Source organism: Octodon degus, unplaced genomic scaffold (assembly GCF_000260255.1).
Source record: "Octodon degus isolate 3935 unplaced genomic scaffold, OctDeg1.0 scaffold00027, whole genome shotgun sequence".
NCBI lineage: Eukaryota > Metazoa > Chordata > Mammalia > Rodentia > Octodontidae > Octodon > Octodon degus.
The window spans coordinates 13759498-13781436 of NW_004524603.1; the positions used below are offsets into that span (position 1 = coordinate 13759498).

Here is a 21939-nt window from a genome sequence, read left to right on the forward strand (position 1 = left end):
CCGCGGTCCCTGTGCTTTTCTAAGCTTGTTCTAAGTAGGTGCTTTAGACCACTGAGCCATCTCACCAGCCCCCACATGGGAAATGTTGAGCTACAAAATTATTGCTGTATAGAAAATAAAGGATTTCAACGTTTCTAGGCCAGAAGCAATGTCATTTTCAAATAAAGATATTGAAGTAAACCTGCACTCATTAAGAAAAACAAAAATTTGAAAATACTTTTCCCAAAGTATGACACTTGCAAAGAATACCTGGCATGTGCAATAGCTATAGAGACTATTGTGCTTTAGTTTTTCTCCTCTTGTTTCACAGGAGAAAAAAAAAATTATACAGCTATAGCTAGTTGACAAAGGTTATAAGCTGTAAAGGAAACAATGTCAAAGAAGAATTAGTATTCTCATCTCAAAATACTAGTTTTACCACTTGCTGTTGTTTGTTTAAGCTAAAGAAAATGTGTGATTTCCTTTGAGCAGATACATCCTTTTGTTTTGGTTCAGTTTAGTTTGGTTTTTCATCTAACAAATGATAAACTAGGCTAGATACCTCTAAATTTTTTTTAGTGCTCTAAAACTACCCTCTGAAAGAATACTCTGCAGATGTTTAAATTTCCAAAATAATTCAAGTAATTTTTCATGGGAATGTCTCATATTTATACATACATTCTAAGAATTTAATCACTTGCATAATGAGAAACTGTTAATACAATAATTTTCTGTGTTGTCCTAACTGCCACAGTTCTGTTTTCTCAGTGTTCTTTCCTTTCTGATAGCAAAAGAACATACAAATGTGTGAGAAAAGACAGAAAAAAAAATTGATGCAGCATGTAAGTGAACCTTTAAGGATTTGCTATTTTTCTCTTCCTGTAGCCAAGGACCCTGACAATGTGCAGAACGTAGACGTCTCCGTAATCTCACCGACAGAATGTCAGAAAACCTATCCAGCCTACAAAATCAGAAATAATATGATCTGCGTGGGCATCGTGCCAGGAAGGAGGCAGCCTTGCAAGGTGACATATTTTCAATGCCTTAGTTTTCCCATTTTCTTTCTTGTGTCCCTTCCGCAAAAGATAATCAGTTTTCTTTTCTTCTGGCAGGAAATCTCTGCTGCCCCAGCAGTCTGCAATGGGGTGCTTCATGGAATCCTGTCTTACACAGATGGGTGCATTCTGAGGGCTGACGTTGGTATCTATAGTAGTATCTTTCACTACTTGCCTTGGATTGAAGAAACGATCAAGAACAACTGAGCTCCCATGGCAGGAATTCTGGACTATGTGATACAGTCTGTACCCACCTCCAGCCTCGGAATTAAACGAAGGAACTCCTTGGATTGCGTCTTGTGTGATTTCTCATTCTGTTGGACAATGCCAAAGACTGATCAATATTTCAGACATGACAGTCCTCTCCTCTCTGTAAATGAAGACTGAAAGCCCAAAACTCCCAGGGCAGTTGGAGTTTATGAAGTGGGTGTTATGTTCTCTCTAACAAATTGATAACCGATTCCCTGAGAAACAGAAAACCCCACAGACATGTGGGGTACTACATCCCCCACTACTTGAGGACACGTGCTTTTGAGATGTTACGCATATCCACTAGGAACAAGAAGTCTGACAAGAAGTGGGCTGAGTAGAAGGGTAGATGGGAAAGTGGTTCAGATGGGGACTGAAGGTAGTATGGCATTTAGCTTCTCCTTGTCCATACAACTCCAGTTAGAGGGGAACTCTAGATGTTCATTTTGCAGGATTCTGGATGTCTACTTAACCCACTAGAAGTTAATATAAAAGTAAATTGGGGCCTTAAGACATAGCCAATGATTAGGTGTTTTAGGACCCATTTTCCTAATATGTGTTTTGTTTTTATATTATGCAAATTCCCCCTGGAGCCTCCTCCTTCCTCCTCCTTTTCTTCTCTCCTTTTTCCCTCTGCAAATTCAGTTACCACCAAAGACTTTTCACTGATAGTTTTATATGGAGAGTTCATTTGGCTAGTTGAGCGAAGACTTAAAAAGAAAGAAAAACAGGATTTAGATAGTTCAGTCTGTGGCCCAACTGGAGGAAAAGAAAATTCCTCATTCTGGAAGTCAATTCAGAAATCCCAAATTCAAGCAGAAAAGCTTGTTCTCTCAAGGGCTGTAAAACCTCCAAACCAGGCGAGTCTAGGTTAGAGTACATTGACACAAGACTCTGCATATGAAGTATTAAGTACAACCATGATAGTATCATCTTCACATTGTACCTAATAACTTTTTAGTTACTACTGGAGAAATAAGCGACTTCAAACTCATTTTGCAGACAAGCATCTCCACCTCCAGAGATGTTTTCAGCTTTAGCTTGCTGCAAAGATTTCACCAGGTCATACTTATGTTGTGCAAGATCACCAGATTAGAGGCAAAATACATGGGGAGGTCTCTGTATCCTATAGACCTGAATGACACCCAAGGATCTCGCCAGGAGCAGTAGGAGATGATTCCTTAGTTGGAGGATGCATTCCTAGCTAGTTGAATACACAGGCATTCAGGTAATCGGAGCTTGGTGGTACTAGGACAATGACAATGGCAAACAAAAAAATGCAAACTAGGCATGGTGATGCATACCTGTAATCCTGCCACTGGGGAGGCTGAGACAGGAGGATCACTATGAGTTGGAGCTCTGTAGCAAGACCCTGTACCAAATAAATAAATGTTAATTTTTAAAAAAAAAATCATGGGCTGGGGAGACAGCTTAGTGGTCTAAGTGCTGACCTGGAAAACACAAGGCCCTGGGTTTGATCCCTGGTAACCCATGCCCTGCCAACCCTGAAAAGGTGTGTGTTGGCTCACACCTGTAATCCCAGCACTGGTGGGGCTGATACAGGAGGATCACTAAGAGTTGGAAATGTGTAGTGTGACCCTGTGCCAAATAAATAAATAGTTTTTAAAAGATAAAGTTTAGTACATAAGGTTAAAGGAGGCTAAAAGGTTATGGCTCTGATCTGAACTGTGCAGGAAGACCCTGCATCGAATTTAAAAAAGAAAACAAAAAGGAAATCAAAATTCAGTTGTGATGGTTGATTCCTTATGTCAACTGGAGAAGTTTAGAAACTTAAACCATTGGAATTTATGGGTTGGTGCCCAAAGAAATGCTGAGAAGACCTGATGAATACATAGCTTCAGAGGTCTCACTGAGATTAGTCTCTCTCAGAGTGAGCCCAGAGCCACCGAAACTTTTCACATTTATTGAGGGCTAAACAATGTATAGGCTAAGGAATGTGCATAACCACTTTTGTGAACACAAGCGATTCTCTCTATTGACTTGAGCATTTACCTAACTCTAAGTTTACATAGTGCTAGCCATTAACCTCCCAAGCAACGGAGGAAACAACAGAGAGAGTGCCAGCAGGAGAAGCCGCTGCCCGAAGCCTTGAATCTCAGCTTTCTGGAATTTACGAGTGAGACGCCAGTTCTCCTCCGGCTCTGTTCATTGCTCCCTGCTCCCTCAGGACACTAGGTTTTTGTCTCATCTCTATATTTCTGTACTTACCTAATTAAGAGCAGTTCTACATCCTCAGATGTAGAGGACACGCCCTAGAGCAGCTGTTAACCCAGGATGCTTCAAGGGTCGATTCACTGTGGCAACTTGAGAAGCTCAGAAGTTCATCTAACTGACCCAGCTAGAGGCCAGGGTCCTCACTTGTAAGGATCGTGAGCCTGTGCCAGAGGAGGGCGGATGCTGTGAGTGCTACACCACATGCTGGGGAGGGGAGAGGGGAGCCTTTTCATAATATAAGGGAGAAAAGAGGTTTGCCCTTTTTCCAGCTTTTGTTTTTGCTGTCTTTCCCCAGCATGCCATGAATGGTCACCCCTTAGCCATGTGCCACCTTACCTCAGAGCCAACAGTGTGACCTGAAACCTCCACAAAGTGTAAGCTAAATAAACCTTTCCTTCCTCAATTTTAGGTGTCAGTTATTTTGTCCCAGCAATGAGAGAAAAGTAACTAACACCAGAATTCATCATCTTCAGTGAAAACAAAAGTCTACTCTTGCATGATGAAAGGGACTCATCTATCGCCCCCTGGAAAGTGGGGTACCAAAGGCACAGTGGGCTCAGGTGGAGTTGGACACCAGGTCTGTTGGGCTTTTTTTTTTTCAACGTAACACCATGGTTTTATTTCTTTTTTTTCAAAGTTTTATTGATAAACAGATAGCAATGAGACAGTTTCAAATCAAATCGGAAGTACAGTTTCAACAAATAATACACTGCATATATTCTTCTTAGTGGTTAATTGCTGTACAAGATGCAGACTTGTGATCCTATTTACAAACACCATTAGAACAAATCATTCTATTCATTAAGAGAATGCAACTATATATCTATCCCAACCACTTTGAATACACAGATACAAAGTGGACATTCATCGGTATACCCCATTTTTTCTAAGTTTCGTTATTGAATATTATAGGTGTGTAAACTCAGCAAAATATTCTAAAAGAGTCCAGTAGCCCATAATAGCATTGGGTCTTCTGTTTAACTGGCAATGTCAGAAATTATTGACCTGAGTCCCCCACAGCTTAACTTAACAGCATGGCTTTATTTCCTATATTTCGTCTTCATACTTTTCTACTGGATGGTTAAGACCAAGGTAAAGCAGGACCTATGCAACAAGAGTTGTAGCTTTTTGGTCTGAGAAGGTCAGTGAAATGCCCTCAGGACTTATCCTGAGATCCTGTACCTCAGATTGTAGAACCTTTGTCAGTGCAGCCATGTGGATGAGTCACGGCCATTGCTTGGCCAATGTGCTCTCTGTGAAAGCCTGAGAGAGTGTCTTCTCCCCATGTGACTCTCCTTAGGCACACTCTCCTTAGGCACACGTCATCGATCACTTTCCTCTTTGGCCCCATTAATCTTCTTGATCAGAAAATTTGGGACACTACCGAGGTACATGACGTTACAGTACAAGTTCTCATATGTCCTGAGTCTTAATTGACCTTAGAAGACTAGGGCCAAAATGTTGGCTTTCCTTGTAGCCCTCCTGTTTCTCTAATTTTGGTCTGCAAACTTAGGTTTTTAACCATCCAGAAGACAAGCTTATTGTTATTATCAAACGATTTAGGCTATCAAGCTTAACCTCACTTCTCACTGCATTTCAAACATCTTAGGCATAATAAGGAACAGGTATTTTTCATCAAGTATTGATATGTTGAACTTTAAGTCCCTACATAATATGATAAAAAAACATTTAAAAATTAGATTATATTGTAAAAATAGGATAAAGAATTCTATGCTTCTCATGTTTGCACATAAGTCCAAAAATCTCACCATATACAACCTTGAAGCAGGACAGTCCCACAATATTCCTTTTCCTGTCTCTTGCTTTCATTCACCACCCCCTTCTTCTTGAACATCCACCTACCCGAGAGACATCTTAGCAGTAACTGGCATGTCATGACAAGCCGCCCATATTCAGAATACCACAATGACAGGCACTCTCTGTTGGGCTTTGAAGAAGTCTTTTTGTTCAGTCACCACCATGCTCCATTTGGCTCCATTCTCCACCTTGTTTACAAATCTCCTACAGAAACATCAGGAAGAAGTTCAGAGCAGCCCAAATTATTCATTTGATTATCAATCTGAAGAAAAATATTTTAACAGTAATTCCTGTAAGACACAATTATTCTCCTGTTCTGAGTTAAGCCTAAAAAAATTCTACCACATTACATACGTATTCCCAAAAGAGGATATTCCTATCTTTCCCAATTTGCTCCTTCTAAGTGTTTAATGAAACAGAACACTAGCCACTCTCAAGAAAAGTATAGAGGGCCGGGGAGGTAGCTCAGAGGCTTAAGCACATGCCTCTTGACAAGCTCTAGGTCCTGAGTTCAAACCCCAGTACCACAAAAAGAAAGAAAAGAAAAAGAAAAAAAAGAAATGTATAGAAATCTTAATCTCAGAAAAGAAAACAACCAGGTAAGCTGACTGGACTTCTGGCCCTCGAGAAGAATTCTGCTCTTTTTCCATCAGTGTATCCTTCAGAGTTTTCCTTTACAGCGGTCATGTGTTACTGGTACCAGTATATCCAGCACAGCTGTGTATAAACCAGTGCTCCACATCAGTAATCAAGAAAATGCAAATCAAAACCATAATCAGATATTGCTTTGCACCTATTAAAATAACTACAGTCTTAGTTTCTTTTTCCCTGCTGGGACAAAATACCCAACCCACAAAAGTTAAAAGAGGAAAGGTTTTAGCTCACAGCAGAGGTTTCAGTTTGTAGTCTGCTGGCTCCAGGACAGACAGGCACGGCAGAGGGGAGGCAGAAGGGAAGTAGTCTTTGGCAGAGCAAGCAGAAGGCAGTGAGGCAGGAGCATTATCCACACCCACAGCCAGGCTAAGCCAATCCATAGATTAATCAAGTTATGACACCCTTAATCCACAGTCACACACCCTGGATCCAGCCATATGCAGAAAGCGCCGCCCATGCATATGTGAGACTCCGAGGAAAACACCCAGACACAAGCCATAACAGCTAACATTTCCGTGCTGTTGTCAAATCTCCAACTGGTCTCTCCGTACCATAAATTTTGAGAGCAGGTTATGAGGCACGTGGGTCTGAAGCCAAGAGAAGTCAAAGGGTGAAGAAAACATGTAGCTACTGAGGAGAATATCTTTGTGGTCCTTTTTAATTTTCACTTCCCGCTAGGTAAGTATGTGCCGTGTGTCTAAATATGCATATGAGAGAAAGGGAGAGGGTGAGCGTAGGCATCACGGGGGAGGGGATGCAAAGCCTCACAAGGCTACAGGAAGGCAGAGAAAATGAGATCAGGTCACAGCTAACAAGACCAATGCGCAGCCAATACCACATGTCTGGAAGAACTTGTTCTGTTTGATATGGAGGGAGGCCTTTGTCAAGGCCCAAGTTTCTGCTCCCTCTGATTTATTGCTTAGGCCCACCTCACTCGGGGGAAGGAATTCTTGAGCTTGGACAGTACAAAGAACATTCCAGAAGAACAGCTTAAGAAGGGTCATGTGGAAGGCTATGTTTCTCCACAGCTCATGGGTGTTTTAAGAAAAATCCAGGACTCGGAAGCGTGCACACAGGCAATGATAGCCCAGCCCTGGGGTGAGCCCAGCCAGTGTCACAGCCAGATGACCCTCAGTTCTGGAGATCTTCCTGTGGGAAGGGAGAGATGAGATGAGGTGACAGATCAGAGGCCTTGGAAAGGGAGGAAAAAGTAAACTAAGAACCTGGTTGAGTTGCTACAAATCCCAATTAACAGAGTAAGGAGGGAGAAATGTGGGTCAATGGCGCCCCCTGCTGGCAAGACTCCCCACTCACCACAGGACTAAGGAAACCTCCCCACCAGGATTATCTACAGGAATCCCACACTACCCACCGCCTGAGAGACAGAGCAGGTGCCTTTCCCAGGCTGCCGCAGCCACTGGCTTCCCTTGCATTTCCGCCGTCTGCTAAATCAGTCTCCGCCTATGGAGAGAACGGAAAAGGTTCTAAGGTAGAAGCAGTGGCTCAGCTGTGGTATGATCAGATCTTTCTCCCCTCTCTCCTCTGTCCCTCCCTTCCTCTCTCCTTCCACCTTCTCTTGCTGTCATTCAAAACTTCCTAGTTGGTTCCCAACTGTTTGCCTGGAATCAAAATGTCTTTTTTTTTTTTTTGCCTCTCAATGGTGGAACTTCAGCTGCAAAATCAGTTCTGGCCTCTGGGCTTTTAGCTGAATATTTTCTGAGCCATCTATCAGATTCCAGACTCTGCTTGTTTCAGGGAACTTACATTTTTAAAGATCACCTTGAAATTAGGGCGTAATGAGCAGATATGGGTGTGGTAATGGGAACGGTGGTGTCATGAGAAAAATAGGTATTTACTTCAGGGGTGGATGGAGATGGCTACACACTCACCAACTCAGCCCTCCCCTTTCCTGAGCTCCCAGCCTTTCTCCAGGTTTCTTCTCAGCTTCTCTGTGGGGACTGAGATTGGGACCCAACTGTAGCAGGATTTTTATATATGCAAACTTTGGAAAGAAAAACCGAGGCCGAGTGTTTTCTGTGCCCCTCTGCAACATAATAAAAGCTTCCCCTAAGTTACCTAGTTCAGCCCTTGCCAAGACTTGTGAGATGGGTAGATTTGCCCTCCGCATGTTACGGGCACCTAGGTTTGAGAGGAAGGGAGACCTCCCCAAGGCTCATGCTCAGCAGAGACAAGGTGCGCACTCCAGACCTCCAGAACCAGAACCGAGGCTGAACTGCTGTGCTAGTCAGACAGAAAACAGCTAAAGGGAAATCAGCAGAGAGAGCGTCTAGTTGGGGTTAAGGTAGGAAAGGAAGATCTGTCTGGGCAGGAAGCAGGCTCCAGAGGGCTGTTGGGGCAGAGGAGGAGGGTGGGAACCAGGAGAGCCTGTGCCTGTGGTTTTTATTCAAATGCCCCAGCAAGGTTCCTCACTGTGTCTTTACTGCAGGTGCAGAAGAGGGTTCTGCCCTGAGTCACGTTGGCCACCTGCAGCAGCAGCTCTGTCTCACTGACCCTCGTGGCCAGGTAATCAGCTCCAGGAAGAGATATGGACTCCTTGTCTCCAGCACTCCTCAGGCTGACAAGAAACTGCAGCTGTTGCTGGAGATCTTGCTGGTACCAGCTCATCCAGGGGTACTGAGAATCCTTCAGGATGCAGCGGAGAGTCTTTGTCCACCCAGTCTGCACTAGGGTCCACCGGGGGCTTTGCTCCATCAGGCTGACAGAGGCTTCTGAAACACAGAGGTCGGCCAAGGTGAGATTAAACAGTGTGGTCGCCCCCAGGAGGAACTGACTCAGCTGAGTGCAGAGGAGGGGACCCAGGAGATACCAGGAGGCTGCCCAGAGCAGAGGACACCGATCTTGGTGAACTGCAGTGCTGGGGTGAGGAGGCAGGGTGACCTCTCTGGCTATGGGGCTGCAGTGACCCATCCCTCTGGCCCTCCCTCACCTGTCACTGAGTGTCTTCCTCTGCTTGCCACTGACCTGCACTCAGAGCAGCCAGGACCAACCAGCCACACAGAATGGGAAAGGAGCCCATCCCTGGCCCCTCAGGTTCTCTGTCACAGGCCATGGGACAGGCAGCCAGGATAGAGCCTACGGTCTCCGCCTAGGAAGTGTCAGTCAGAGGTGGATAGTTCTATAGGCCCCAAGCTCAAAAGGGCGTGGAGTCCTCAGGAAACTGAATAAGTTGTCTCATCTCCCTGAAGCAAAAAACCTCAAACCACAGGTTTGCGTGCTTTCCTGCTATCCGAGCTCCACGAAGCATGCCAACTTTCAGCCCAACCCACATTCATGAAGTGTCTCCGTGAACAGGAGCAACTCTGTATCCCCTCAGCTGTGACCCAGAGATTCCTGGAAATGGTCTGAGTCTGAGCCTCAGATCTTTGCAGGGGATGAAAATTTCTTCATGCTGCCCATGACGCCTATAACATTGAAGAAACACACTTCTAGTCCACAGGCTTTATCTTCAAATGGAAGACACCCCAGGGCCACCCTGGGCAATCCGACAAGGGACATTCACCTCCAGTTATCAGTGTCTGACTTCGTGAGAGCAAATAGACTTTGAGAACAGGCTTTAGTCTTCCTGTACAAAACAAGAGAAGAGACCTCCCCCTCCCTCTTCTTCCACTCTCTTTCTTACTTTAGCAAACTGGGAATGGTGAGTTCTTTCCATCTCTTGTAGATGTATGTGAGCCCTTTAAGAAGATAAATGATCAGCTACATGCTGAGGGAGGAATGTATTTTTCTCAAGAACCTGGAACCTTGCTTGGCAATGTAATCAATCCTCAGGGACCACAGTGTCCCTATCTCCCTTTTGAAAGAAGCAGAAGCCTCACTTAGGAACCTACTTTAATTTAGGGAAGAGCCCAACTTAGAAGCCCCACTTAATTCCTTGTACCAAGTTACAAAACTTCCCTTTGTTCAAAGATATGTTTTTATTTTCTTTGGATAAAGTCATCTTGCAAACCCATGTCACCCAGTTGTCAAGTGCATGTAAGATGAACTATGTGTGACCAATGGGGTTGCCAATGCCTCCTTCTGAGGACTTCCTCTTGAGAAGATCACATGCTTGAGACAGCGTGTATGTGCTTAGCAATATCTGTATGGCTTTATGACAGAGTGAAAGCTCTGTCTATTCGGTCTCTCCTGAGTCAAGATTCATGGATATTATATTTTAGTTTATTCGGTATTAAAGCCATTTTTCTTTTTTCTTTTACTTCTGTTGAGTTTTTCATTATTTTACCTAATATTGAACTGTTAAATGTTTACTAGTTGGCTAATTTATCATATTCTGTTGACTTATAGTAAGTCATTTGCATGCAACTGTGTCATCTTTAATTATATTTTCCAATAACTTCTAACATCGTCGATTCCACTGGGTGAAATTTTCCCTCAGCTTCTTCACATGCAAAATAAAGCCAACATTGAAAACTGTTTCAAAAGAATGAATGAAGGGCTCAAAACATGGAAAAGTTCATAGACTAGGCCTTGGCATGGGCTAAGGAAGCAATAGTAATTGGCTTTTACTACTGCATTGGAAAATTTCCAACTTAATTAAACATGACAAAATTACCTGCGACACTTGTCTTTAGTTACCTGTTGGGTAGCACTCAAGTGAGAGGAAAAGGACAGGTCCCCAAGACTTTTTAGCATTGGTAAGAGGCTTTTGTTTTTACTTTTGGAACCAATAAACTAGGAGATTCGAGTTAAAAGCTCCTGTACCTATCATCTCTCCAATCTTAGCATTTCACAGACCACCATATGGAGAGAAGGACTCATTTTGCAGCAGCAGGATGTTGTTATCGCAAGACCTGGGCTTGTTCTGTAGTCACAAGGGTGTCTGCCCCATAACACAAACTTAGAGAAAAGTGGACTTGGACTGGCCAGAACTCAGGCCTGCCTCCCGCCGGAATCAAGGGCAGAGCAACAACAGGCACATGAGGGCAGCAGCCAGAGGGGCCCCTGGGAGCAGAGGCTCGTGGTCTGCATGCCAGGATCTCAGCGCTTCGGTGCCCTGCTTCTCCCTGAGGACAGTGTGTGGGCCAACCAGAGAGTTGGCAGGATAAGAGATCCCAGATCGTCTCCATTTACAGTACTGGCTGTCCTGTCTCCTCAGTGCCTGCTCCTGAGCCTAATCCCCAAGTGAGATTGGGATCAGAGCGTCTCCGAGGCTCCTGTTATCTCCCTCACTGGCACCCCTGTTCCTCAAGGTCATGGTGTCACCTGGATTCTGCATTGTCTAGTCTTGGCTGGCTGCCCACCCTGGACCCCGGTAAGCTTCTTGCTTCCAAATGGTTGCCTCACTCTCACCTTCTCTGCCAGGACCAGAGTTAGAGGCTGTGACTGCTGCTTGGGACATCTGCTGCCTTTTGTCTCTGATGACTACGCAAATTCTCATAGTACCAGCAGCAGCCTCGCCAGCTTCAGAACTCAGTTATTTAGTCTACGTGTATGCTGACGGAAGAAGTCAAGCAACTCCTCCTGGCATCTCTGTACCCAGCTGGGGCTGGCTTCAGGTGGCAGATGGCCTTGCCCTGCTGAGAAGCCCTCAGGCCACCTGTCTTCTCCACTATAGTAGGAGCACGGGCCACAGGAGGTGCTTCCCAGCCCTGACTGCTAGGTCAGCTCCCAGGAGGAGGTCGGCCTGAAGTTGGAGTGAGACTGGTTCTTCCCTCAAAAGCAGTCACTAAGAGTCACCAACCCCCTCCGCTAGTACACTCCATGGTGGAGAAACTTGCTGCCTTGCAGGTGTTAGTGACCTCTGGAAACCCTGGAAAGAGTGATCCCAGGCAGGACCCGAGTTCTGTCACCTCTGCCACTGACACAATGGGTGATCCCACGCTACTCACATTTCTCCCCGGGGTTCCCATTTTCTTATCTGAAAATAAAATAGAAAGGAGATTTTAGAAAATGAAGTAGACCTGATGTTTCTACTCTGCTATTCTAGTACCTCTTTTGTGCTTTTACTGTCTTATGTGGGATCAGCGTGCTTGCACAGGACATCGGAGGAAGCCTCCAGGGGAGACAGCAAAATACAGATTCTCTGAGAGCAGCTCCTCGAGGAAGGGAACGGCAAACGAAAAGTCTCTTACGCGCAATATCAGGCCTACTTCGCCCCATTTCTCCTGCTCTCCCCCTCACTTCTGCCTCTTCTTGCTCCTCCCCAGGGGTGTTCTGAAAAACCAAAGCTACTGGAGACTCCTCCACCTGAAAAGCTGATTACAGCCTCTTGACCTCTCCGTGTCCTTCCTGGAATCGACAAAGACTCCGGCAGAGATGGAAATCAGCCTCCACCACCCCTCCCAACTGCTGCATTCCTCCTGATCCTGGGAGGCTGAAAGTCTGGCTTTCATCCTGTCCCTGTCTCTGCTTCCACTTCCCTCTACACACAGGCAAACGAGAAAAACACATGTGAATGGGTGCAGGGCATAGGCCAGAAACATAATGCTCAGAAAGGGCATCTTAGAATACAGGGGACAGGGCGTCCTGGGGGAAATCTGCCCTCTACACTCTCTGGAGAGTCCTCCTCTGGTTATGTAAGTGGCACTAGTCTAAATCCAGAGCATAATCAGATCAGAAGAGCCCCCGCTTGTCCCTCCCCCATGGCATGGTGCCTGGCATAGGCAGGAGCACATATAAGCCCAGAGCTCTCGATTCCCCATCTGCAGGAAAGATCTCTGGGCCCCAAGAGCCATGGCCTGTGTCATTCTCTTAAAGTTCCTCCTGCTTCTGGCCCTCGAAGCCACCTTGCAAAGCCACCACCTTGGCCCCACCTCTCACCTGCGCTATTCCAGGTTTCTAGATCCTTCCAGCGTCCTTTTCTTGCGCTGGGACTTTGACCTCGATGCTGAGGTCATCGTTTTTGAGCTCCAGGTGCGAACAGCTGGCTGGGTTGGTGTGGGCATCACAAATCGCTACACGACTGTGGGAGGTGATCTGGTCGTCGGAGGGGTCCTGCCTGACGGCAATGTTTATTTCTCGGTAAGACTGAAGATCATGCCCTTCCAATGGTGAGCTCCTCTGTTGGGTAGGCTATGAGGATCCATATTTTCTAAACATACCCAACTGTGCCCAGGGACACTCAGGGATTCTGAGTGTCTATTTCCCCTTACAGAAATGGTCCTACGGTAAAGTTTGCGACCTATATGTTCCATATTACGTGTCTCCAACCTGCTAAGAGCATGAAACCTTTAGACTGTACCGCTTAGTTGCTAAAAACCCACTAAATTCTGGTCCCTGGGAAATGTTCAAAGCTATCGAAGACACACACTCCATCCTCAGTTTCCTTTAGGTCAATCAGGTGAACTGCAGCAGGACACAATTGGAAACCGGCAGCAGCCACTGCAGCAGTGGTATCAATGTCTTAGATTGTTTTTTTTTGTTTGTTTGTTTGTTTTTAAAATTAATTAATTAATTTATTTATGTGTGTGTGTGGCCAGCTCAGCCCACCAGGGGGCGGGGCTGGCTGGCATGTGGTGCTGGGGGATTGAACCGTAGTTTTTGTGTTTTGCTAAGCTTGTTCTAAGTAGGTGCTTTAGACCACTGAGCCATCTCACCAGCCCCTCTTAGATTGTTATTAGCTTTCCATAAACTGGCCATTGTCCTGAACTGCTTGCAGTCTAGACCTCGCAGTAACACCAGGAAGTGGATTATTATGATTTGCATTTTCCATGTCTCCATCCCAGCCATTCTGAACTCAGTCCCTATTCTGACCTGCACTTAAATAGGGAAATGCCCATTAGCAGGACAGGGCAACGTATGTTAAGAGCCACACTAGAAAGAATGAATGGCAGAGACCACTCAGAAATTAAGTGACCTTCTGAGGGCTGAGGATAGAAGAGCGCTGGAGTAAAGAAAGATGAGGCTTGAAATGGGAGAAATAAACAGAGGAGGAGGGGGGATTCCATCTTCCCAGAGAATCCATTTCTTGGTGCCTGGATCTGCCCTGGGTGGAATTTACATAGAAAAGCAAACCTCAGTCTCACCACTTACTTTACCATCCTGAGGGATTTAAGGGGACACTTTCTGTCCTCATGAATGATCGTCTGTGCTTCTGTTCCTCTTGACCACCACCCGGCCATAGGATCAGCACCTGCTGGATGAAGACACGCTAGTGGAGGACGGAAGCCAGGATGCTGAGCTGCTGGGCCTGACGGAAGACGCCGCCTACACCACCATGCGTTTTTCCAGGCCCTTCCGCTCCTGTGATCCTCACGACCAGGACATTACGGTACCCTCAGGCAGGCAGAAGAGTACTTAGTCCCAGCAGAGTTTCCACCTGGGGAAGTCAAGTCACCCCAGTTATACATCAAGTCACAGCTCCTGGGACTTCTGTCCCTCTCAGTCTTCAGGACCAACCAAATTGTGCCACATCCTGAAATCTGCCCACCTGCCACGGGGCGAGCCCTGGTGATTCAGTGCTCACCCAGCCTCCTCCTGGTGAAGAATCTTGCCTAATTCATTGCATTGAAAGTGCTGGGATTTCAGTGGGTGGCTCAGCTCTCTCACTTTATAATAAGGACACAGGCATTGAGAGAGTGTGGGAGAGTGTGGGACTTGCCAGTGTGACCAGCATGTTAGCTCCAAAGACAGGATTAGAAGTGGACTAGCTCCCTCTGACCTTCCCCTTCCACTGGGTAGACACGAGTGGCTTAGGTAGGGCCTCGGATGCAAGTACGTGCAAAGTGCCACTCATCGGTGGCCCCCTCACTGTCTGTGGCACCCCTAGAGTGACACAATGCGAGTCCTCGCTGCCTATGGCCTGGATGACACCCTGAAGCTTAGGCGTGAGCAGACCTTTGTCAAGTCCATCTTCCTGCTACAAATATTCCACCCTGATGATCTGGAGTTCCCTGCAGACACCATGATCCATGACTTGGAGATCACTGATGTAAGACCTCCCCACCCACCCACCTACCTCCAGCAAACCACCCCCTGTTACACCCTGTTCCTGGGACTCCTCTCACACCTCATCTAGCCCTAAAATGAACCTCCTAGAGGTAAGGGACCCCACCAGTCCTACCCAACTCAGCCTCTGCATCCTTCCCCAGTTCCTCATTCCAGAGGTCGACACCACCTATGCTTGCACCTTTCTGCCTCTTCCAATTGTCAGCGAGAAGCATCACATCTTCAAGGTACATGAACAGGGCTGAGGAGGCGGCCAGAGTGAAGCAGGCTCTAAAGAGCAGTGCTCAGAAAACCACTCAGAAGAAGCTTAGGGCAGTAGCTGGGGAAAGAGGGACCGGCTGGGAGTACAGGAGAGGCAGTAGTTACGCAATTCCTACAGCCCAGAACTACAACCACCAGCGGTACTTTATTCAAGCATCACCACGCAGCAGGCAGGTTTTGGACAGAGGATATTGGTTAATAAGCATTGGCAAAGAACAGAATCTGAGGCTCAGTCTGGCTGCAGCACTGTGCCTTCTGCTCCCAGACAGAAGAAAAGGCTGGAGGGGCTGCGACCACAGCTGAGAAGGGGCGCGAGCTTTGGCTACAGTGGACACGAGCTAGACCATTTCGCTTCACACTGGAGAAATTTCTATTTTCCCCAAGCACACAAAAATATAATCTCAGCATAGTCCCCAGCATTTAAGAGTCAATTTTTTTTTTCAAGAAAGAAAATCCAGGGCCAGACAAATAGTTCAGCAAATTAAAGCACCTGCTTAGGCAGACGCAGGGGCTGGGAGTTCGATTCCCAGGCCTGCTCTGCTGGCCCTGCCCTCAGGTGAGCTGAGACTGGGCGTGGTGGAGTTTGCCTGTAATCCCAGCATTTGGGAAGCTGGAAACAGGAGAATCACTACGAGTCCAATCTAGGCAGTGAGACCTTGCAGCCCCTGTAGACCCTGTCCTTAATGCAAAAATCAAAGAAAATCCAAAGAGGTGCTGACACAGGTACAAAGGTCATGGAGTAATTAAGGCTCCTGTGTCAGTCTGCTGGGAATGGCCCCAGCCAGATTCAGCACTGCTTCCATTGTTTATGGGCAAAAGGTTTTAAGGAGTGGGAGTCGGAATAAGAATCAAACAGGAAAGGGCAGAATGGTAGCTTGGGGAAAAGAAACAGAAAGTGAAGAGGAGAGGAAGGAATGGAGAGAAGTGGGGATACCTTGGTTTTATTGAGGAAAAGGGTGGGAGGGCGAGGAGCTGTCGTCCCCAGCGCAGGCTCCTCTCTGCCCTCCTGTCCTTGTCCAGTTTGAGCCCAAGCTGCTGGAGCACAACGAGACCATGGTGCACCACATCCTGGTGTACGCCTGCGGCAACGCCAGCGCCCTCCCCACCGGCATCAGCGAGTGCTACGGCTTCGACCCCGCCTTCTCCCTCTGCTCACAGATTATCGTGGGCTGGGCTGTCGGGGGCCTCGTAAGTGCCACATTGGGGGACAATGCGTGGCTGGGAGGGGTAGACATTGCTGAGCCCTGGGGATGGAAGATTGCAGGATGGCGAGGTCTGCATGAAGGGAGAAAAATGACAGCCAGAGTCCCGGAGCCCTGCAGCGAGCTCCCAGCCCATCCGGCTCAGGATCTCTCTCCCTCCACCAGAGTTACCAGTTTCCAGATGAGGTGGGCATCTCCATTGGGACCCCCTTGGACCCTCAATGGATCCGACTGGAAATTCACTACAGCAACTTCCACAACCTACCTGGTGAGCATGTGGGGCACTCCCAGGAGGGGAACGAGGTTCGCAGGGGCTGGGGCCGGGCGGAGCTGTGGGATCCGTGAAAATCTTGTTCATCACAAGACTTCTTGAGCCTCTTCACTCCACACTGTGTCCTGCTCTCTTGCCTTCTGAAGACATCATTTGTTCTGTCTTTGTTTTGTTTTGTCGCATTGTTGTTTTCCCGGGACCAGGTGTGTACGACTCGTCGGGGATTCGCCTGTACTACACTGCTCAGCTGCGCGAATACGACATGGGTGTCCTCCAACTGGGCGTCTTGACCTTCCCCATCCACTTCCTGCCCCCGGGCGCGGAGTCCTTCATGTCCTACGGGCTGTGTAAGACAGAGAAGTTTGAAGAGGTGAAGCTGGGAGACTCACCTTCCCCGGGGCTTCTTGTCCCCCCGCCCCCCCACACACAATTCTGTCTGATCCCCAAGCCTGCCCAGCCCAAGCCCCAGTCTTAGAGAATGACTGCCTCTTGGTGCTCAGGAGAATGACTCTCATTGTGATTCACACAAGGGAGGAAAGGATTTGCAGCTTTGGGGCAGGGGTGTAGAGCAGGCAGCAGGGTCAGGAGGGCCCGATAAGAAACAATAAATGTCAGTCATTTGTAGGAAAATGGATGCATCGTGAGACCATACTGTTACGTGAGATAAGACAGACATAGAAGGCTAAATACTACATGGTTTATCTTACACAAGAGAAACAAATAATTTAAAAAGCAAAATAAGGGCAAGGCCAAATGGCTCTGCCACTAAAGCGCCTGCTTAGGTTCAGCGCAGAGGCTGGGATTCGATCCCTGGCCTGCCATGCCGGCCCTGCCCCCGGGGCACCCTGAGACTGCAGTTGAGATTGGGCTTGATGGTGTGCGCCTATAACCCCAGCACTTTAAGAGGCTGAAAAACAGGAGGATCACTATGAGTCCGATCTACATAGTGAGACCCTGCAGACCTTGTACTAAATTTTTAAAAAGCAAAATAAAATATAGAGGATAGATAATGAAGAAGGTAGATTTTGTGGAAATAGAAAAAGGATATGAGGAGGGAGAGTAGAGATGGAAAAAAGAATTAAGAATGATTAGGATGCTAATGATGCATATAAGTAATTCTTACGCATCACAAACAAATAAACTATGCGTTAAAAAGAATTAAGGAATTTGTCAGTTGTAGGCAAAGAGGGAGATCTCAGATGTCAAGGGAGGAAAGGCGAGGCCTGGGTGAAGATCAGCACCTTCACCTACTAGGTGTGCCTCCTCCCTGTTGCAGATGAACGGGGCTCCAGTGGCGGATATGAAGGTAGTAAACTACCTGCTGCACACCCACCTGGCTGGGCGGGCGCTGAAGGCTGTGCAATACAGGTAGAGAAGACCTTGATTTGAAAATTTTCCTTCTGTCCATGGCAATAGTTCTTGGTTCTTCAGTCTAAGGTTATGCTTGGTTGAAATCGAGGGGCTCTAACCACTCCTAGAGTGGAGATGATTGAAACACAGCTGAGGAAGTTTGCGTGAATCTCATTTTTTCTGTTTCATTTTACTGGCAATCTGTGCTCCCAGAATGCCTCTGGATGCTGCGTATTTATTGATAGGCCCCGCCCCTATGTCATCATCTCAGTTCTGTCTTCTGTCTTGCTCTTCATCTAGAAGTGGAAGACAGCTCCGAACAATCTGTAAAGATGATGCCTATGACTTCAATCTGCAGGAAATTCGAGATTTACCTCATCTTGTGGAGATCAAGCCGGTGGGAACCCCGGGAAGGCATGGCTGAAGCTGGGGAAGAGCAGGATTGGAATTTAGTGCTAGCTGAGGAAATGGCACAGCCCTACTAGTCCTCTGCCGCTCACTCTCAGCTTTCATGTTTCATCCTGAACAGGGAGATGAACTGCTGATCGAATGCAACTACCAGACCCTGGATCGGGACTCCATGACTTTTGTAAGTGTCTCTCCCACCGTGAACACGAAGATATTAGCTCCAGCAAACAGCTCTAGCTGGGCTGTGGCCCTCCGGAGCCTGATGATCCTAGCGGATGCCGCTTCCTCCCATGTCACTCCCATGCATTTAAAATGGGTATAGGGCTTCCCAGTGTTCTCTGTCGATGACCCACTAAGACCACAGGGTTGGGCCTTAGCACCTAAGAGCATGAATTGTGTGTCCTCACTCTTTGGGTTCAAATGGCAACATAATCATTTAGCAACTTACTACACTTTGACAAATGAGTCAACCTCTCTGTGCCCGTTTCCCAGTTTATAAAAGAATTACTACTAGTATCTCATGGAATTGTTGTGAGAGTCAGTTAACTCCTGCTTTGTATTAGATGCTCCCTTAGAGTTAGTGGCAATTACCAGGATCACGAAGAACCCCACACATTATGGATGTCATTAGTGGTTTGGTATCTGTGGGATTCCGAAGGGGTTGTCTCCATAGAAATGATTAATCCAAAGCAGAAAGTCACACATGGCATAAACAAGTAGAGACGATGGTTTGGGTGCACTTGAAGGAACAAATCCTAAGGGAATGAACTGAATGTGTGACTCAGGTGGGAGGGCCTGGCTTTAGACACTCAGAGGTAGGGAGTCCAGAGGAAGGACAAGAGTGAGAGAGCCATTGGCAAGGAAGGCACAGAGTGTGCTGATAGGTGAGGAGCCTGGGTGGAGGCTAAGGAAGGGGAACAGATGCCTGCAGTGATGGAACAGGATTGAGGGAAGTGGGACAGGGAACGGCCCTTGAAGAAGGGCCAACCTTCCCGCCTTGATTCATGGGAGGGAGAAAAGGATTTGGGGATTTGGGGCAGGGATGTAGAGTAGGCAGAAGGGTCATAAAGGTTCAATAAGAAAAAATAAATTTCAGTCATTTGTAAGAAAATGGATGCATCTCGAGTCCAGCTTGAGACCTCAGACAATGGGCTCCAGCTCTGTCACACTCTAAATACTTGTCAGGAAAGTAAAATCAGCAATTGGGTTGAAATTTACTGTACGTGATCTAAGAAGTTGTTTAGTGAAAAGGGCCTCTTATTAACAGATGGTTAGAAGATGCCAACATTTACTTAGTAAGTAGATGCCAGAATGAAAGATGTTTCAGGAACAGACTAAAAATGTAGGGAGGTCAGATTACAATCAGGAAAGAGGGCTAAGTGGTATTAGTCAGAGTCTAATAACTCAAGCCAGGACACAGAATAGAAAATCAGAGAACAAGGAAGACATGTGGGCTATTGCCTTGGAAATAATAATTGTCTGGGGCTTGAAAATAGAGAAGGAAATGGAGGAGGAGGAGGAGGAGGAGGAGGAGGAGGAAAGAAGAGTCAGGGCGGGAAGAGTGAGCTCTTTCTAGGTGAAGGGGAAGGGAAAGGCCATTTCTGCCAGAATGGCCTCCTGCGCTGCATTCCCTCTGCCTTGGTCTCTTCTCTCTGCATTTCTCTGTGGCTTTATGCCTCCATTTCTGGCATCTTTTCCAGGGAGGTACGAGCACCCTTAATGAGATGTGCCTTGTCTTCCTCTTCTACTACCCCCGAAATAACATCTCTAGCTGTCTGGGGTACCCTGACATCACCCACGTGGTCCAGGAGCTGGGGGAAGAGGCTGCAGTGTGAGTCATCCTGGGAGACAGAACCTACTTCTGTGTGAGGAGGGATGAGGGGAGTGCTGAGGCAGAAGGAAAAGGAGATGGAGAACGATACCCTCGACTGGTCCGGGGTCCTCATCGGGGAGCCTAATCATCTCCTGTCCTCCTCGCCTCTGCATCTACTGGTGTCAGATGCTGAAAACTCCAGAGCAGACAGGAGTTTGTGAGATGCTTTCCACCAAGACTATTCAGGAAACAAACACCAGCTGCTTCCTGTGAGTCAGGTCCGCCCTACACAAATCTATGCTCACGTGAGCTTCTTGACTCAACGTTTGCTTGCTTTCAAGTCATGATCCTTAATTATCTGAGGGTAAAGGTTCTCACTGGAGACTCTCACAAGAGCTCTGAAATGTATCCATAAGACACACTGTACATCTGTGCATACACTCATTCCACCCATAGTTCAGGACAATTGCACGACTTTTGAAGTCACTCTTGTCCACTTTTTTGGGCCCTATGCTCCTAAATTAATATGCATGCCAGTAAATACAGTCTAGAACTTGCCTCTCAGGGGATGTTTCTTCTGTTAAACTCATGGCGGTTCAGTGAGTTAGTAGCCATTCAGTATGCGTTGTGCTGGAACGATGCACACACTAGCAGAAATGGGGGTGCTTGCCATGTATTTTGTCAAAGCTCAAGTAAACCCTAAACCACTATCTTTCCCCCTGTGCTGACCACACTGTCACAGAAGCCCCATGGAGAACCTGATGGTCATGGACAATGTTGAGTGGACTCCAGAGAACATTAAGATAGCTGAGAAGGCCTGCAAGGAGGCCCAGCAGACAGTGATGCTGAAGACGATCGATGTGCGTGTTCTCCGAGATTCCACCTGCCCAGGCTGGGGGAGGGAGGCTGGGAGGTGTTAAGCAAAAGCAGGAAAACAGAAAGATGGTGGAAGCAAATGACAGGGTAGGGACTCAGAGCTGAACAAGGCAGGGCTGAGAGCAGAACTGTATCAGGGTTATGGGTGTGGCTTAGCCTTCCCCTTAGGTTATGGACTCTGTAAACTTGGGCAAATTTAGCAAGGCTTCAAGGAAGGGAGAGGGCCTAGGGGAGCTTGTGGGTTTACCCTTTTTCTTCCCTTTCCTGCAGGAGTTGATAGAAAACACAACAGGCTGGATTCCTGACATCATCCCTACACTACGGGGCCCCTGTTCCGAGTCCACTGGAGGCAAAGTGGAGCCCCAGGACCAGACCCCTGCAGGATTCCGGGCTGCAGCAGGGGCCCTCTCTAGCTCCAACACTGCTGCCCTGCGGAGCATGCCCCTGGCTGCCCTCTTGCTCCTACAGGGGACCCTCCCCTGGCTCCTTGCCGTGCTGCAGACTGCAGTCTGATTCTGTCTCTCCTTGATACACACCCAGAACCCTCCCTTTCTTCAAATCTTCCTCTTCCTTCCCACACAGAAACGACTCCCTACTTTGGCCCCAACTGTGTCCCCCATCTGAGCCCCTCCCTATGATGGCAGGCCTGTACTTCCTGAAGCCTGGCCTATGCCACACTAGGGAACTCATCCTGAGACCTTTAGGACCACTGGGGGACCACACGTGCCCTGAACAGGTCCAATTTTAGAACAGGTAGTGGATCCACGCTTGGGAAAGTCTGGGGCCCAGCCTCCGAGAGGATGCCATGAGTGGGAGCGCAAATGCCCCAGCCCCCTCAGTCTTCCTGCCAGGGGCTTCTCT

General features: G+C 47.3%; 2 protein-coding genes and 1 gene segment (V, D, J or C); 2 read left to right on the top strand and 1 right to left on the bottom strand.

The window, feature by feature from the left end:
* Positions 1-1332, top strand: part of Prss58 (serine protease 58) — a 14358-nt gene extending 13026 nt beyond the window's left edge. The window contains exons 5-6 of one of the 2 annotated variants that reach the window (XM_004629033.2): positions 865-1004; positions 1092-1324. In XM_004629033.2, the coding sequence (XP_004629090.1) occupies positions 865-1004; positions 1092-1241 (290 nt within the window). In that variant the 3' untranslated portion in view covers positions 1242-1324. Of the gene's footprint in view, positions 1-864 lie in introns of both variants that reach the window. The other variant, XM_023712929.1, reaches the window with a different exon arrangement.
* A 7058-nt stretch (positions 1333-8390) lies between these two features.
* LOC101560035 lies at positions 8391-10153 on the bottom strand. The segment is given in 2 exon segments: positions 8391-8719; positions 8973-10153. Coding segments are annotated over 2 exon segments (417 nt in total).
* A 2510-nt stretch (positions 10154-12663) lies between these two features.
* On the top strand, positions 12664-21708 carry LOC101589105 (putative DBH-like monooxygenase protein 2). Its single transcript, XM_004629122.2, has 13 exons — positions 12664-12971; positions 14074-14220; positions 14719-14880; positions 15041-15124; positions 16179-16346; positions 16526-16628; positions 16835-17001; positions 17908-17999; positions 18282-18378; positions 18511-18570; positions 20090-20220; positions 20945-21062; positions 21349-21708. The coding sequence occupies exons 1-13, from the start codon at positions 12684-12686 to the stop codon at positions 21589-21591; spliced, it is 1860 nt and encodes a 619-aa protein (XP_004629179.1). The 5' UTR covers positions 12664-12683; the 3' UTR covers positions 21592-21708.
* Positions 21709-21939: the final 231 nt, after the last annotated feature.

Bases quoted from the DNA above. Each gene is read 5' to 3' on its own strand.
- LOC101589105 (XM_004629122.2), top strand. From the start codon at position 12,684: ATGGCCTGTGTCATTCTCTTAAAGTTCCTCCTGCTTCTGGCCCTCGAA. The intron at 12,972-14,073 runs GTAAGACTGAAG...ACCCGGCCATAG, and splicing joins ACGGCAATGTTTATTTCTCG to GATCAGCACCTGCTGGATGA. The intron at 20,221-20,944 runs GTGAGTCATCCT...ACACTGTCACAG, and splicing joins CTGGGGGAAGAGGCTGCAGT to AAGCCCCATGGAGAACCTGA.